Source organism: Lates calcarifer, linkage group LG20 (genome assembly GCF_001640805.2).
Source record: "Lates calcarifer isolate ASB-BC8 linkage group LG20, TLL_Latcal_v3, whole genome shotgun sequence".
Taxonomy (NCBI): domain Eukaryota; kingdom Metazoa; phylum Chordata; class Actinopteri; family Centropomidae; genus Lates; species Lates calcarifer.
The window spans coordinates 17,504,654-17,519,553 of NC_066852.1; the positions used below are offsets into that span (position 1 = coordinate 17,504,654).

General features: G+C 39.8%; 1 protein-coding gene across 4 annotated transcripts in view; it reads right to left on the reverse strand.

The window, feature by feature from the left end:
- Positions 1 to 342: 342 nt before the first annotated feature.
- Positions 343 to 14,900, reverse strand: part of sh3pxd2b (SH3 and PX domains 2B) — a 37,582-nt gene continuing 23,024 nt past the window's right edge. The window contains exons 5-15 of one of the 4 annotated variants that reach the window (XM_018691365.2): positions 13,687 to 13,778; positions 9,223 to 9,248; positions 8,767 to 8,802; positions 7,487 to 7,618; positions 6,973 to 7,074; positions 5,765 to 5,848; positions 4,971 to 5,088; positions 4,524 to 4,738; positions 4,127 to 4,173; positions 3,887 to 4,012; positions 343 to 3,732 (exon numbers count right to left, since the gene is read on the reverse strand). In XM_018691365.2, the coding sequence (XP_018546881.1) occupies positions 2,188 to 3,732; positions 3,887 to 4,012; positions 4,127 to 4,173; positions 4,524 to 4,738; positions 4,971 to 5,088; positions 5,765 to 5,848; positions 6,973 to 7,074; positions 7,487 to 7,618; positions 8,767 to 8,802; positions 9,223 to 9,248; positions 13,687 to 13,778 (2,523 nt within the window). In that variant the 3' untranslated portion in view covers positions 343 to 2,187. The remainder of the gene's footprint in view (positions 3,733 to 3,886; positions 4,013 to 4,126; positions 4,174 to 4,523; positions 4,739 to 4,970; positions 5,089 to 5,764; positions 5,849 to 6,972; positions 7,075 to 7,486; positions 7,619 to 8,766; positions 8,803 to 9,222; positions 9,249 to 13,686; positions 13,779 to 14,900) is intronic. The other 3 variants (XM_018691366.2, XM_018691367.2, XM_018691368.2) reach the window with 3 other exon arrangements.

The window sequence follows — 14,900 nt, forward strand, 5'->3', positions numbered from 1 at the left end:
CTAAAATGTACTTTCCTGGGAAGGAATCAAACCTCTGTCCTCTGAGCTGCTAACAACTTGTCTTATCAGCTTGAGTTAGAGACTCAGAAAGTCATGGACTATTTCTTCTACCATTTGACTGTTTGCATTTGATGTCGGACCTCAGAATTTACTGTCCTTTGTACAAATCAAGCCCTCGCTCTTTGATCTTGAAAGCAAGCATATTAGCAGCTTGAGCCAACTAGTCAGATGCTTATCAGCTATTTCTTTGACCATTTGGTGTTACCTTTTTTTGGCATTTTATTGTGCATTACAGCTGGTGACTTTTGAAATACCAATTCAGACACAGTATGACAGCTGAACTGAAAAATCAGAACGTTTTATTGACTTAAGTAAAAGGAGACTCAATGTAATGAAAAATACATAGCAAAAAAGTAAATAAGATTACAATACTGAAATGATGACACCATCAACCCACACATTTGCTTTGCACTGTACTGTACCTTCCTGCTCTTGGTCCACATACATTTTACCTGAACAATACAATTTTAGGGTATATTTAAATTTCTCTCTTTTTTTTTCCTAGTGAGTAACATGCTGCCATTCTTGTATAAAACATGGGTGGATGTTGATGTAACATTAAAGCGACTAGAAGCAGAACAGAATCTCTGTTACAGCTTGTAGCCTTGTCTGATTATGTCCAAAACCATGAACATACATTTTTATTTTCCAATCTTGCTTACTTTTTAAATTTTGTGAATCTGAAAAAAAATCTAAACCACCTGATGTGAAATTATAAGGCATTTGTTTTACATACTTTTCACATACATTTATCTCAAAAATCCCACAAATCAACCAACCAAATTCCTTCTTGGCTCTTTGTTCTTCTAGTCACTTCATCAGTACAGAGTAAAAGATGAAACAGATGGACCATCAAAGAAAACTGATAACAGTTCAGATATGACTCTCATTACTGTACATTAAAAAATAATTTGCTATACTGACCATGCTTGAGACCAGTCAAGCATTAATGTAAAACATTATTTTTATACAATGGTCATACTTTGCTGTTATCTGAGGATCAAATGTCATACTGTACACTTAAAATACTGTAAATCATTGCACAAATCACTGTAGATCTACAATTTCTTACGCCTGGTCAAATATCTCGTACAGATATGCAGATGTGCTCAGCAAGTCCCACTTCACGATATTTATTATTGGGAGCAAGAGAACATGATGAGTTTCTTCACTTTCTCAGTTTTGATGTTCTAGCCTCATCTTTACATTGGTGGATATTTTGTTACAGTGAGTATAAAAAAAGAAAAACATGGCTAATACAATGACAAGTAAAATTAAGAAATAAAATGCACTATGGCATTCTTCCCCTTCCTTAAACATGTGCAAACCTTAAACTTAACTCATCTGATATGACTGAAAAAGTGCACATCTGTTACAAGTGACTGCAACATAAATGATGCAGTCAAATAAGAAAAGCATTACAATAGCACAAAACTAATATGCATTTTTCTAGGGTAACAAACAGCACTTCTACTTGGCAAAGACATGTCTTTTAGTGATTGCTAATAGCACTTGAAAGCCAAGATGTGGTCACTGAATTCCTCTAATGAGTTAATGTGCAGTATTTGTAAGAGATTTAGGATTTTTTTTTGGTCTACTGCTGGAGAAAGACTAGCTGGATTTGACCATGTAGTTCATTCTCCTGTGATGTAGATTTTAGATTTTTAGTCAAAGGTTGTAAGATTCCAACAAGGACTATGTCTACAGTTGCATACAGTTTATTAAGCACTGAAGCACTTTGCATATAATATTGAGGCACCGTATCATAGAAGGCATGGGTGTAGATACATTTATCGCTGTTATAATGTCTAGCCTTTGTAATGGCAGAACTGGCACAGGCTGCAACTAGCATACGAATGCAAATAACTTTACCTAGTATTTCATGTAATATTTAGATAAAAACAAAAACAAGTAAACATCACAAGACCCATAAGGGCATGTGTTATTGCTGGTTCAGTTTAGGTAGAACATCCTTATCAAAATTAAACATAACAAATGTGTCAATTAAAAAAAAGGTACCTATAAATAAAAAATGCTGAGTAGCTACAAAGTAGTGATAATTTGTTCATTTAAACCCTTAGTTTATTTATTTATTTTTATGGCAAATTTTTTGAGAGCACATTCACACTAAGGTTTCTTACTCAGGTAATTCGAGGGGATCCAGCCCTCGACTTCTTCTCCTACGTTTTTACAGAACCACCAACCGCTGCTGTTTTTTTCCAGCACCTCAAATACTGTACCCACCTTGAAGCTGGATGTTTGTTCATCACCTTCAAAGTCTGCCACAGCTAGATACAGCTCATCTTTACTGGACTCCTTGAGTAAAGGAGGAAGTTTGTCCTTGGGTGGACCAGGCTTCTCACTCTTCACTTGGGGCTTGGGAGGAATTGGGACTTTGTTGACCTTGGACTCCTCTTTCTCTTTGTTTGGAGGTGCTGGAATAAATCCTTTGGGTTTAGGGGGAGGCGGCCTACTGAGTTGGGGTGGTCCGGCCTTGGGAATGTCCTGGGCGTCTTTTGGAGCAGATGGAGGTTTGGGCTCAGTTGGACTGGATGGATCAGTCTTCTTTGGAGGAGGAGGTCTTCTTGGAGCCATGGCAGGGGGTCTCTGAGGGGGTTCCTTGTGTGGAGGCACTGCTGGTTTTGCAGGGGGTGATGAGCTGTCTTGGCTATGACCATTAATGTGTTTTGGGGGGACTTTTGGCTCGTCACAGTACTTACCATTGTTGAGAGTAGGGATATGGATGGGTGGAGAGCTAGGGGGTGAACTAGGGTGGGAATTATTTATTGCTGCTGAGGTGTCATTCTGATGATTCACCTCAGCTGACACTGAACCGGGATCTGCAGGTTTTGATGGCCTCAGCTTGCTTCTCAGGTTGGTGATGTCTAGTTTGTTCTCTGCTGGAGGGTCTGGCTTGGCAGCTGGAACAGGTTTTGGTCGGATCATTGGCTTGGCCTTCATAAACACTGATGGGCCAGGTGCCTCTTGTTTCTCCTCCTGCACCTCTGGTTTGGGTTTTGGTGGCTGTTTAGGTACAGGTTTCAGATTAAACTTCTTGACTTCCTTGGCAGAGATCTTGTGACCACATTCAAGACCCATCTCATTTCGAAGATGAAGAGCTTTGCTCTTATCTTCTTTCTTGGTCTCAGGTGGTTTATCCGGTTTGAAGGGGGCTGCCTTGGGTGTAACCAGTGGCACGATCACCCCAGGAGCTGGGGGTTTTGGGGGCAAGGGCTTGGAAAGATCAGGTCTTGGTTTTTCTGCTACCTCCAATTCAAAGCTTTTATTAATGGACTCCCTTCGAGGTGGCAGAGCTGGTTTCTCCTCGACTGGAGGGGCAGCTGGGGCTGGTGGCAAAGGCCCAGAAAAGGCAGAAGCCCCCTTGCTGGCATTGGACTTCCAGTCTCTCAACTTAGGCCGGGCACAAGAGTCAGGGGCTGTGCTTGGTTCATCTGGTAAAGGCTTGGACCAGCTGTCATCTGTGCCTGAAACATTTGAAGAACCACCATCCTCCAGTCTCAGCTTCTCCATCTCGTTGGGCAGAGGGGCAAGGAAATTAGGTCGTAGGGCATTACTGCTCTTCTTGTACTTGTCAATAAAGGTGGCAGGGGCCCAGCCCTCTTTGTCATCTATCTGGATGTACCACCAACCACTTGCATTCTTCTCAATCACCTAGTAGATAAAAAAAAAGTCATTTAATTTTAGTATATCATTTAAGATCAGTCACATAAATAATTATAAAAAAACATTATTAAAGCTAAATGTTTCACTATAAAAACATTTTCATTTGTTATTTAAATATAATTTAAAGAAGTGCCTGACCCACCTCAACTTTAACTCCAGCCTGAAAGCTAATGCCATCAGGAATAGTGGTCTGGAAGTCTGCTATGGTGTAGAACTCTTCCTCAACCTGAGGAGGAATGGGTGGCTTGGGTAGGTTTGCACCACGTGGCTGTGTGATATGAGAGAGACATGTAAAGGTTAAGTCAATGAAAACCTTTTTGTTGAGAACAAAACTGAGAGTTATCTTTTAATACGATAGAGTCCTTGCTGTGTCAAATCTTACAATGGTAAGATCTCTCCTTGGAGGAGGTCTGTGTCTTGATCCCACTTCTGTGGAGGGAGAAGACATGTAATTAGTAATTTTGTTGAGGTGCACCTTTTTAAAGCAGAGATGCACAGCCCATCTGAAAAGTTACACTCTGCATATGAAATTCTCACATGTTTTGCATGTAGGTTTTATCTGATGCTAAATACTGGGTACAGTGGCTTAAATTATGCAATAAGACTAGCCTAAATCAAATTGCTCACTTAATGTGCAATATTATAATTAAAAATAATATATTTTTTGTTTTTCATATCCTGGCATTATGAATAAAATATGAAATCCAGTCTTGCATTAGCAGAAAATATACAAGTGAAAGACAGAATTACAAGCTGCATCCTTTGCTAAATTCACTTACTACTTTTGTTATTGTCAGAGAAAATTGAGAGCCTGTTTTCTTTCTGGCTGTTGTCTCGGTTCTCTCTAGCTGCATTGTTTGGCTGGTTCTGTTTGGAAAACCCGTCTAGGTCGTTTGTACTGGCATGAGCAGCAGGGCCTGCTGACTGCTTCTGGCTCTGAATGTCCGCCTTCTTCAGGTAGGAGGCTGGTGCCCAGCCCTCACGGCCCTGGTACCTGAGTGGAGGAGATAGTGGACTCAACTGAAAAAATTAACTAGGTTCTGGCAGTCTGTACAATGAAATTAGTCAGTTAACTATTTTTTTCCCTCATTATTATCTAAAATCTGATGTTGATTTTGGAGACATTAAAACATCTCTTTAGTACAAGCAGCTTTTTACATTTATGATTTTTTTAGAGGAGCATTTAACAGATTATCTTGGCAATTAAGGTCACTGATTTGAATTACCTTATCTTCCACCAGCCCTCCAAATTCTTCTGAATCACCTCGACAATCATGCCTCTTTCCAGGTCAATTTCATCCTGGTCCCTGGCCGAGTATGGGTAAATCACTGAATACTTCTCTTCTAAAGTCAGAAAAAAACAACATTGTAAAATATAAGAACATAATATCTGTCTTGAAGATTACTGTGTATAATTTCACGAATAGGAGAGTACAAATAAATGCTCATGTAGGGTAAAAGCTTGGGGGACAAAGCACACAGTTCAAAATACTTTTTCCAACACAACCCTCTCCCTTTGTGATTTAGGATGAGATACTGTGGTTGCGACAGAAATACACTGGCTTTACATTAACTAACTGATTAAATGAGGCAAGGCTTGAGCAGCATCTTGTGGAGTGAGAAGATGTAAGATAGACACTTGTGCAACACACAAAACACACATACATCCTCCACAAATATTTACGACAAACAGGACAAACTTGTTACTGTACTACAAATGCAGTCATTTCTCCAATTGTCATTATTAATTCTTCTATTATTATACTGTATATTATAGAGAGTCTATATAAATCTATTGTACTGATATCAAGTATTTATTAATGCTGGTTAATTGAAATGTTACATATTCAAACACAAATACACAATCCAATTTGCGTGCAAGGATTTAATTTACATGCTTGGGTCTTTCATGCAGCATACATTTCATGCATACACATGAACTACCATGCACACAGTTGTGTATGCATGTGCGCACACACACATATTCAGAATAGGGGGAAAAGAAAGGCGTGCGCTCCACCTTGCCCAAAGCCTGTGCTGAATAGATCCCCTAAAGTTCTGCGACGACCCACGTGCCTTGGCAGTGACCAGAATCTCCGAGGCACTGATCCCAGCACAGTAAGTGGGGCAAAATAGGAAGTGAACATTACATATGTCATTTAGTATTGATGGAAGTAGAAGAAATCAAAGCTCTACTTCAAACAGGCTTCAGTAAATTGGTGCCATTTGCTGATAAATACTCCATCTAAGGTTTTCTTTATTTATAACTTGCTCTTTTAATAATAGGTTATAGACCACATAGTTCATAGTTAAGAAAGATAGGTGATGTTGGCCTTGACCTATTTAGTTAAATCTTGCTCACTACTTGGACACTAGCAAAACTCTGTGATGTTGTCAGTGAATCTGGAGGTTAGATTTGAGGATTTTTTAATCACAAGGCTCTGGGGAGTGACCTTCCCAACAACGACAGGGCAGACAGTTCAGTGGAAACCACGTACTTCTGAGACTTTCCAAGACTTGAAAATATGGTCTGTAATTTGCATATTGGCTTAGTACCCTTCTTTGCTTAGGAGTGCTCCCACCATGCGCTGTATAGTATCATTATAGTGTCATTCTTTTAACATCTACATTATGCATTCTTATGGAACTTACCCACATTTTCTCTCTACTAAGGTTTTTGTTCAACTTTCACCTTTTTATGTTTTGCTTACATATATTATTTGTATTAATGAGAATAATATGGGTATTTAAACATATCTGGACTGCTGTTCTTAAGGGCAACACACACCGTGAGAATATGATGTGCATCGAAATATCTATTGGCCACACACTGCCAGTGTCATGGTGTCAACACACATTAACTCTCCAGAAAAGCAGCAATATTCTCACCTTTGCTCCCTATGTCTGCACATGACCAAACCTTGAATGCTACTTCTATTCATATGGAGTTTCTGGTGTGCACCAGGAGTCAAATGGTGTCTGCCAGATGTTGTGGCACTACACGTGGTGTGTGTTGCACTTTCGAAGGCAACAGAAAGACAGCGGCATAAAACATATTTGTCAACATTGCATACAAGTACAGTTTAAGCTCTGCTTGCCGGCACATTATACCAAAAGTGAGAAATAGATTACATGGGTTTGAAAGTAAATGCTGAACATAATGGTCTCTTTTCGTCATTGACAATAATGAATATAAGTAATGGTGCCAGTAGGGAAAGCTTTATGTACCTTCTTCCCCTGGAAGAGTGAAGTCATCAGGGTCATCCTGTGCCTCAAGGCAAGTGGCAGGGACCCAACCCTGGGCATCTTCTGAGCTCACAAACCACCACCCTGAATGAGTAAAATATAAACATTGTGACTTATGAGATGTCATGATAGAATTCATTTCATTCATGTTAATTCACTGGTGTAATGCATGATAAATATTTGTGGCCTTTCTCTTTAACATTTAATTAAATTTAATATTTAAATTGAACAATGAAGTAATTTCCCAAATACTTGTTACCCACAGTCACACTTAGGGTATCTCCCAGCATGCCTCTGTTCACCTATTACTGACTGCTGGAAAAATTCTACAGCACCTGGTTTAGCATTGTATTTAAAGGCACCACAGCTGTCAACCAAAGCTACTGATGTTTCCACCAAAGCTAATATTGATTTTTTGATTTAAACCAACTGCCTTTGCACAATCGAAACTTGAGAAAATAATGAAAGGTTACTCCGGGTGCTATATAGAACTTACCAGACTCATTTTTCTCAATGACCTCCACCACCTGACCTACATGGAGGCTGATCTCAGAGCTCTCCTGCTTTTCATAGTCCGTTACTGCCACATACTGGTCGAGGAGGAGAGGGTCTGCTGCGGTTGAATCTCCTATTAAGGGGAACAAATCCGAACAGAGGCCCTTTTAACTCTTTTTTTTTTTTTTTGTCCTGTTCCTTTCTTAGGCAAGCTACGGATTAAATCTCAATAATGTAAAAAGCCTCCTCTCATTACCTGTTATTCACTGGGGATCTTTGATAAATTTGTGAACGTGATATTAAGGCAATGTCCATGAACTTGGAATCATAAGATTACATTTGTGTGGCTTAATTTTTTTTTGCATTTCAATGACTGAATGTAATGTGACCTTTAAAGATGTACGATTTTACTCATGTTTTAAAGAACTTTACTCAAAATCCAATTTAAGCATGTTCTTTACACAACAGCCAACTGTGAACAACTCATTTTTGATGAAATGCCAAGAATAATTCCAAGGCCAAATTTAGCAAAAGCCACTGAGTACAAAGTTTAAGTGAGAGGAGGCTTATCTACAGTATGGAGATTCACTTAGGCATTAAGCAGAGGAGGTAGTGGATGTGATTGGATAGATGGCGTGAGGGAAACAATGAGTTCACAGAGGGATAGAAGTAAATTAGGAGAACAGGAGTGAATGAGGAAGTTAAAAAGTGTTGAGGGTTAGATCAATAATCAACACAGCTGTGATTTTGTACACAGACACAAACCAGCACCATTAAGACCCACCACCAATGTTAGCACCACGCCAGGCTGAGAAAAATCTACTTTTAACACGAGGGCTCACAATACAACCAGAAATTTACATTGCATCTGAAAACTAACTGAACAAAGTACCTTTTGGTTGACCCATAGTGCATTACGTCTAAGATTCTACATTGGAGAATTATTTGCAGAACTTTAATCTCCCTGATTTTGCCTAATGCTGAATATGTGGTCCTATTGCATCCATGGCATATAGTAAATCCATCTAATGTAGGTGCAAGGTAAAAATCCTGCTCTTCAGTCTTCGTACTCTCTCCTAACACAACATACTTAAATACACCCCAAAAATGAGCCACACAAGGTCTTAATCAGTTATGCTTTGGTTTACACAACCAAGCCCCAAGCCGTCAACAGAGCCACATCCCACCTGCCCACGCCAGGGAAGGAGAGGGGGAACAGGCCACTAGCAACCCGCTGGGTCACACACACAGCACGACCAACCATGACAGTGTGTTTACTACCTCGCTTTAGGAAAGTAGTCGCTCTCTCCACAAACCCTGATGGAAAGGAAAATGAATGGAGAAGAAAACTGAAAAAAATGACATGGATCCACCTTAAGAATATGAGATAAGTGAAGAGGATAGAAAGGGTATAAAGAATCAACTGCAGAGGTGGTTTCTTTGTATCTGATAGTCAACTCCAGAAAAACATTTAAAATATTTGAGTATTGGCATAATGTCTTTCTTAATGAAACAAGAACAACTGCTCTGGTGGAATCAATATTTTTTAAACCTGTGTAACACTCAGTGACCACTAGATGGAGATAATGTCATATTATATACTATGGATGACAAGTGGAGGACTTGTATTAACAATGAATAATAAGTATCCAATTCAATTTCTGCACATTTTTTTCCAAACACAAAATGACACCCCAAGGTCACCAAAACCCTTAAGTAAGTAAAGCTGCATCATACCTGATTTCTTCTTTCCAATGGGTTCCCTGGAAATGAGAGGAAATAATGACATTACTACCAGGAAATAAGTCAATATGCAGAGTTCAGGATATATTCCTCGCCAAGAAATACTATTTTAAATATTAATAATGATTCACACAAACTCATCGGTATCAGTATCACAAAATGCCAGTGTCAAATGTCAATGTCATGATGATAGCCCTAATTATTCAGACAGGAAGTGTTTATTCTCGTGCTCCAAAACGTTTGGCTCTTGTATTTTTGCATTTACATCATTATACTGCTACTATTGCTACCAGTGCTATTTCTTTTGTTGACAGTGTTTTCAGTCATCTGGCACTAATTATGCTTTTTATATAAACTTTGGATTGACCAGATTTAATCCATTTTTGAATTGTTTAATATGATCTTTGAATTTATCATGTGTGCCAAGAGGACAGAGGAGTGAGGAGCAAATAAATAACAATAACTGCTACTATCATTTACTGTTAGATCTATTAATATGCAACATATGATACATGTGAGAAAATGAACAGTCTCTAAGCTTCCTTCTTTGTGATTAAAGGCAGTGTGAGCAAGGAGCCTCTAGATGGCCGATCCCTGAAATTTAGTCTGATGTTAAATTCAATACAGCATCTGCTGTGTCTGGTTTAGACATTAGCCAGATAAATAGACCATCAGTCCACAGCAGCAGCAGTCAGGAGCTGATTCAATGTCCAGATTCCCTGAAAAGTCGATGGTGGCTAATGCTCAGCATTTTACTCCCTCACTCACTCTGTCTCTCCCTCTTTGTTATCCAAATATTGCTCCCTTACTTTATGGCCTTCCATCGCCTTTTCTTTTTCCACCTCACATCTTCCATGTCTACTTAACTCACTCCTTCATCTCCCTTGATCATTTTCCTTGGCAGCTATTCCGTTCGTTTCCCTGCATCAACATGAATGCTCTCAGCCACATAAAGCATTGTTCAATAGGCAGAACTGTTAATTGAGGAGGCTTAAGGTCTCAATAAATCTTTACTCATAAGCGTACCCATTAACGTACTATAAAAAGAAATCCTTGCATGGGCCAACCAAAGCAATACCAATGATTTGGATTATAATAGAAGAGCAATGTGTATGGACAGAATGTGTGTTCTTTGTTTGCTTGTTTAGAACGGAGGTGAAAGCACGGTCAGGTTATGCGCCGGCCACCGGCCACTAATTTTGATCCTTGGCCTAATGTGATTTTTTTAATTACTTTAAAAGAATAAAATCAAATGAATCCTCCCACTCCCAGTTTTCATGTTACTGGCTGGTTACAAAAAATGAGGCCAACTTAAATTTCAACTTTCATGGGAAAATTCACATCAAGCAAACATGGTTGCCACTGACATGATAAATGGGAGAACAGACTATAACTACAGAGAAATCGTTAGAAAAACACTTGGTAGGTGTGACATTACAGAAAAGAAGCAAATAAGGTGACCTAAAGGTGATCTATCAAAACCTCTACTACAGGACAGTACGTGCATATATTCGCTTTGGGCTCTGATTTTAGGAGGCCTATTAAAATGAAGCTATTAAGTTTCTACACCTGGAGCCAAACCTTACAGTAAACAGGTGCCGTACCACAGAGGACTTGTACAATATTGATTTGAATGATTAATGAAATCACTCTTCTCACCATTTCTCTCCCTCTACTCCCCACCCCCTTCATTTCTCCTTAACCCATCCCTTCACCTTCTTCTGTCCTAGTTGTACATGAGCTAGTTCTCATTCTTTCCATCTAGCTCTCATTCCATCTCAGTCCACATCTTATTCTATTTTCTTCCACATGATCTCCCCCACTTTCTCTTTTCCTTTCCATGGCCCATTCTTGTTGCAACACTTCCACTTTTCTACAGACACCTTCTCTTCTGACTCACCTTTTCTTGTTCTCTCCAGTACTACTTCTACTACTAGTTCTGCTACTACGTCTGGATCCTCTACTTCCTCTTTACAGTTAAGAACTCCTTTTCCTCTCCTCTACCTTTGCTGCTCTTAAGGAGAAAGTCTAAGATGTCCCTCTCAGTGCAGTAGATTTATAGACTGTGATAAATCTTCTCCCACAGTGGCTGCTGTGTCTGTACACCAGCCCTGTTGTCAGTCAGCCAACAACAGGCTGCACTAGCAGAAAGCAGTAATCCAATTTCAATAAAGACAAACCAAGGTCTTTCCTATATCCATCCGCCTCAAGTAAATGCTCCCTCTCTTTCCTGCTTCTCCCAACACATGCTTGGGGTTTTGTATGAGGAGTAAGGAGGTATGTGTCCTTGGCAACCTCACCGGGGGGAGGACAGAAGACAAAGTGCATGTTTGAGAAAGAGAAAAGAGAGAGGAGAGGGAGAGAGGTCTAGTTGTCAAGAACTATATATACATATCAACAGTCTGCTGGCAGACCTTCAATTCATTCAGACATATTGGCCATTTACTATCAGAAAATTACCACTGCCATTTCAGAGATATGTCTATTATAGAACTGGTAGACAGCCACTGCAGAGAGAGAAGTTTCCCCACATCAAAGAGGACAAAGGAAATATGAACTTTTCTTCACTGTGCATACTGAGTAGGTCTGTGAGTAACATTTTATGTTGAGAATTGCCTTGTTTTATAATACCATTGGTATAAGGAGGAATGGTAGCTAAGTTCAGTACTTGAGTAAATGTACTTCGCACCACTGTATAATACCATAATTAACAGCACAAACATTTAGTCTGGTCTGCAAAGGGTAGTTTGGCATTAGAAGTAGGGAGAGGTGTAATGTTGCATATCTACAAATAATAACATGATACTCTATCAATACTTTCGTATTGATCAGATATGAAGTTTCTCCTTATGTGAGAGTTACAGAACGTTAGTTTGCTGAATGACGCATTCACAAAAATCATCATTGGAGGCCTAGGCAGTACGGCAAGCTCAGTAAACTGTGCGACTGCAACAGACAGCACACTTCAAAGTGACATTAAATCCACCCGAATTATAGATGACAATATGGCAGACTCAATCCCCATAACAGCTATGTGTCCTGTTAAATGTCCTTGAACAAGAACCCCTTGCTGCTCATTTGGTGCAAGTCAGTCTTGATGGGCATTCGCTAATCAAGGGTATGCATGTGAATATGCTTTCACGAGATGTGTTAATAATTGGATTACATAATGTTATTTACTAATCTTTACAAGAGAATGACTACACAGTGAACATAAGGCTGAACTGTCACAGGGATTGTCTAATTTTTGTGCCAGTGAAAAGCATAACATTTTTAATAATGCTAATAATACTGTGTGTAGACTCTTGTCTGGCTTTGGGGTCAAATGTTTTAAAAATTAATCTTTAAGTGGAGCTACATTTTGCTATTTCACTGGGTCAGTTCAAATGCGACTGGGTGCACTCAAGCCATGCTTGAGAAAGTGCTTTTCCTAAGTGCAAGCTGTGTCCACATTGGATATTCCTTTAGTCTATTGTTCCACAATGCACAATGCAAGCATCATAAAGTGGATACTGATGCAACAGCTCAAGGGATATCTCAGAAAACAATATTTCAGATTATTACTGTGTAATAACTGTTAAGTGGTAATTTCTCCTATAGCAACTGGCAAGAGTGCACAGCTATGTTATATTCATATTCAAATTCAGATTTGGCAACCATGTCTTGCAAATTCAAAAATACACTGTCCTCTTTACACACTACCTCAGTGCTTCCCCAACATGTACTCATGGCATCTATAACAGGGACTTCATCAACTAATTTTCCTGCAGCCTTAGGCAACTTCCCAGCGCCTGGTCCCACATGTCAATGTGTGATGACAGAAAGGTTAAAACTAATGCCTCAGCTGACAGCTGTTGGTGTAAAACCCATCTCTAGGGTTAAAATGTGAGCTCTGCATTATGAAACCAGCCACCCATAACCTCCACTGCCCTTAAGGTGCTGGTAACCTTAATAACAACACGCTGGCATCCGAGACCTGTGTGTGTGTGTTATGTCTATCAACACATGCTTGTGTGTGTTGGAGGCTGGCACTCCCAGCCCACTCATGTCTTGGTTTTAGCACATAGTAAATGTCAGCGCTGAGTATGACGCTAATGTGTGGAGTGAGTTTGACAAGAGTCAACAGAGCAGGTCTGCACACCTTCAGAGCAGCCATGCACTTTCAGCTGTCTGGAACCTGCTGGCTGAACTGAGCTGCAGCTACATGCTTACATGCAAACTCAGCATTTGAAAAAAGGACCCATTAAGTGTGTTTCTGCTTGGGAAAATCCAACAGGAAGTAGTGCAACAATATGAAATCATGTCCATTAGAGGGTGTAATGAATGCTTATTACTGGCAGACTGGGGGTAAATGCTGACGGGACGTGACATGACATCAGTCAGGGGAACAATGACAGGTGTTGTGTGTATCAGTGTAACAGTTGAGTGTGTGTATCCGTGTCCATGCATGGTACTTACTCCTTGGGTGGGTTGAGGTCTTCAGGTCTGGTCTCAAAAAATACTCTGACCTCCTCGCACTGGGAGATGTAGACTGGCAGCTGAATGAGGGCCTGCAGGCACAAAGGATAGCAGGAGACTTAGGTAATCACACAACAATTACAGTCTTCAGTATGTACAGAAGTCAACCAGAGGTTAAACATGGAGTTCATTGTGTGTCTGGCCTCCATAAAGTCACAGAGTACGCAATTGCTACATACAGTATTTAAGGGCATTTTCAGACTAACCTCCTGTGTTGTTATAGTGTAGACAAGGAATGGAACAGATGAACTGGTCTGTCCTATCAACTACCTGTGTGCAATATTGCTATTGGATGCATTTAAGTTGCATTCATTCTTGTTTCATAACTCCAATATAATAGATTTTCATGAGAAATTGAATTTCACACACTTTTTTAAACTCCCATACTGTGTTGACTTATGATAAAATAATAATAAAAAGAATAACACACTTGGACTTTCAGATGACAAGTAAACCAACCAGCACACCAGTAATATGAAAATAATATCTTTAGATGATAGTGCTTAATGGGCAGAGGTATGTGTATGTCTCTCCAGTTTCTTTATTTATTGTTATTGTCCTCACTGGTGTTCAGTTTGTAATATGAGGAGCAAAAAGTTAGATGATTTCAGAGTAATAATTTTATGTTCTCCTTCTGAAGTGTTTTTTAATCACACCAGCTGGTTCTGTTCTCTGCCTCTGGTCCTGAGCTCAGTTCATTGATCTGTCTCATCAGCCTCTTTCCCTCATCTCACGCCTCTGCTGAGGATCACTAGCAGCAGAGAGATGAGCCCTGACAACATGGCTGAATGATGAAAGACAAACAGCCACATTCAGTTTTCTTTTTATTGGTGTGATCTCTCTCTCACTCCCACACAAGGCCAGTCATGTTATCACATAGATTCATTTTCTATCCCTTTTTTTTAGTTCCCTCCAGAGTCTGTGTTTTATCTGCCCCTCCTAGTCTGTCTTTCACTCTCTTTCAACCAAAGCTCTAAAGGGCAGCAGTGAGACAGATAATCACCTTAACAGCTTGATCCCCCAAACCTAGAAGACAGAATAACTGACGCCAATGACACTGTGTTGACTGACTGACTCAAAGCAAAGGGAGCTAGGCCACACCTTCTTCCCCTTCCATTTGCTGGCAAGCAAAGCTAAATGCTATCCATCAAGCT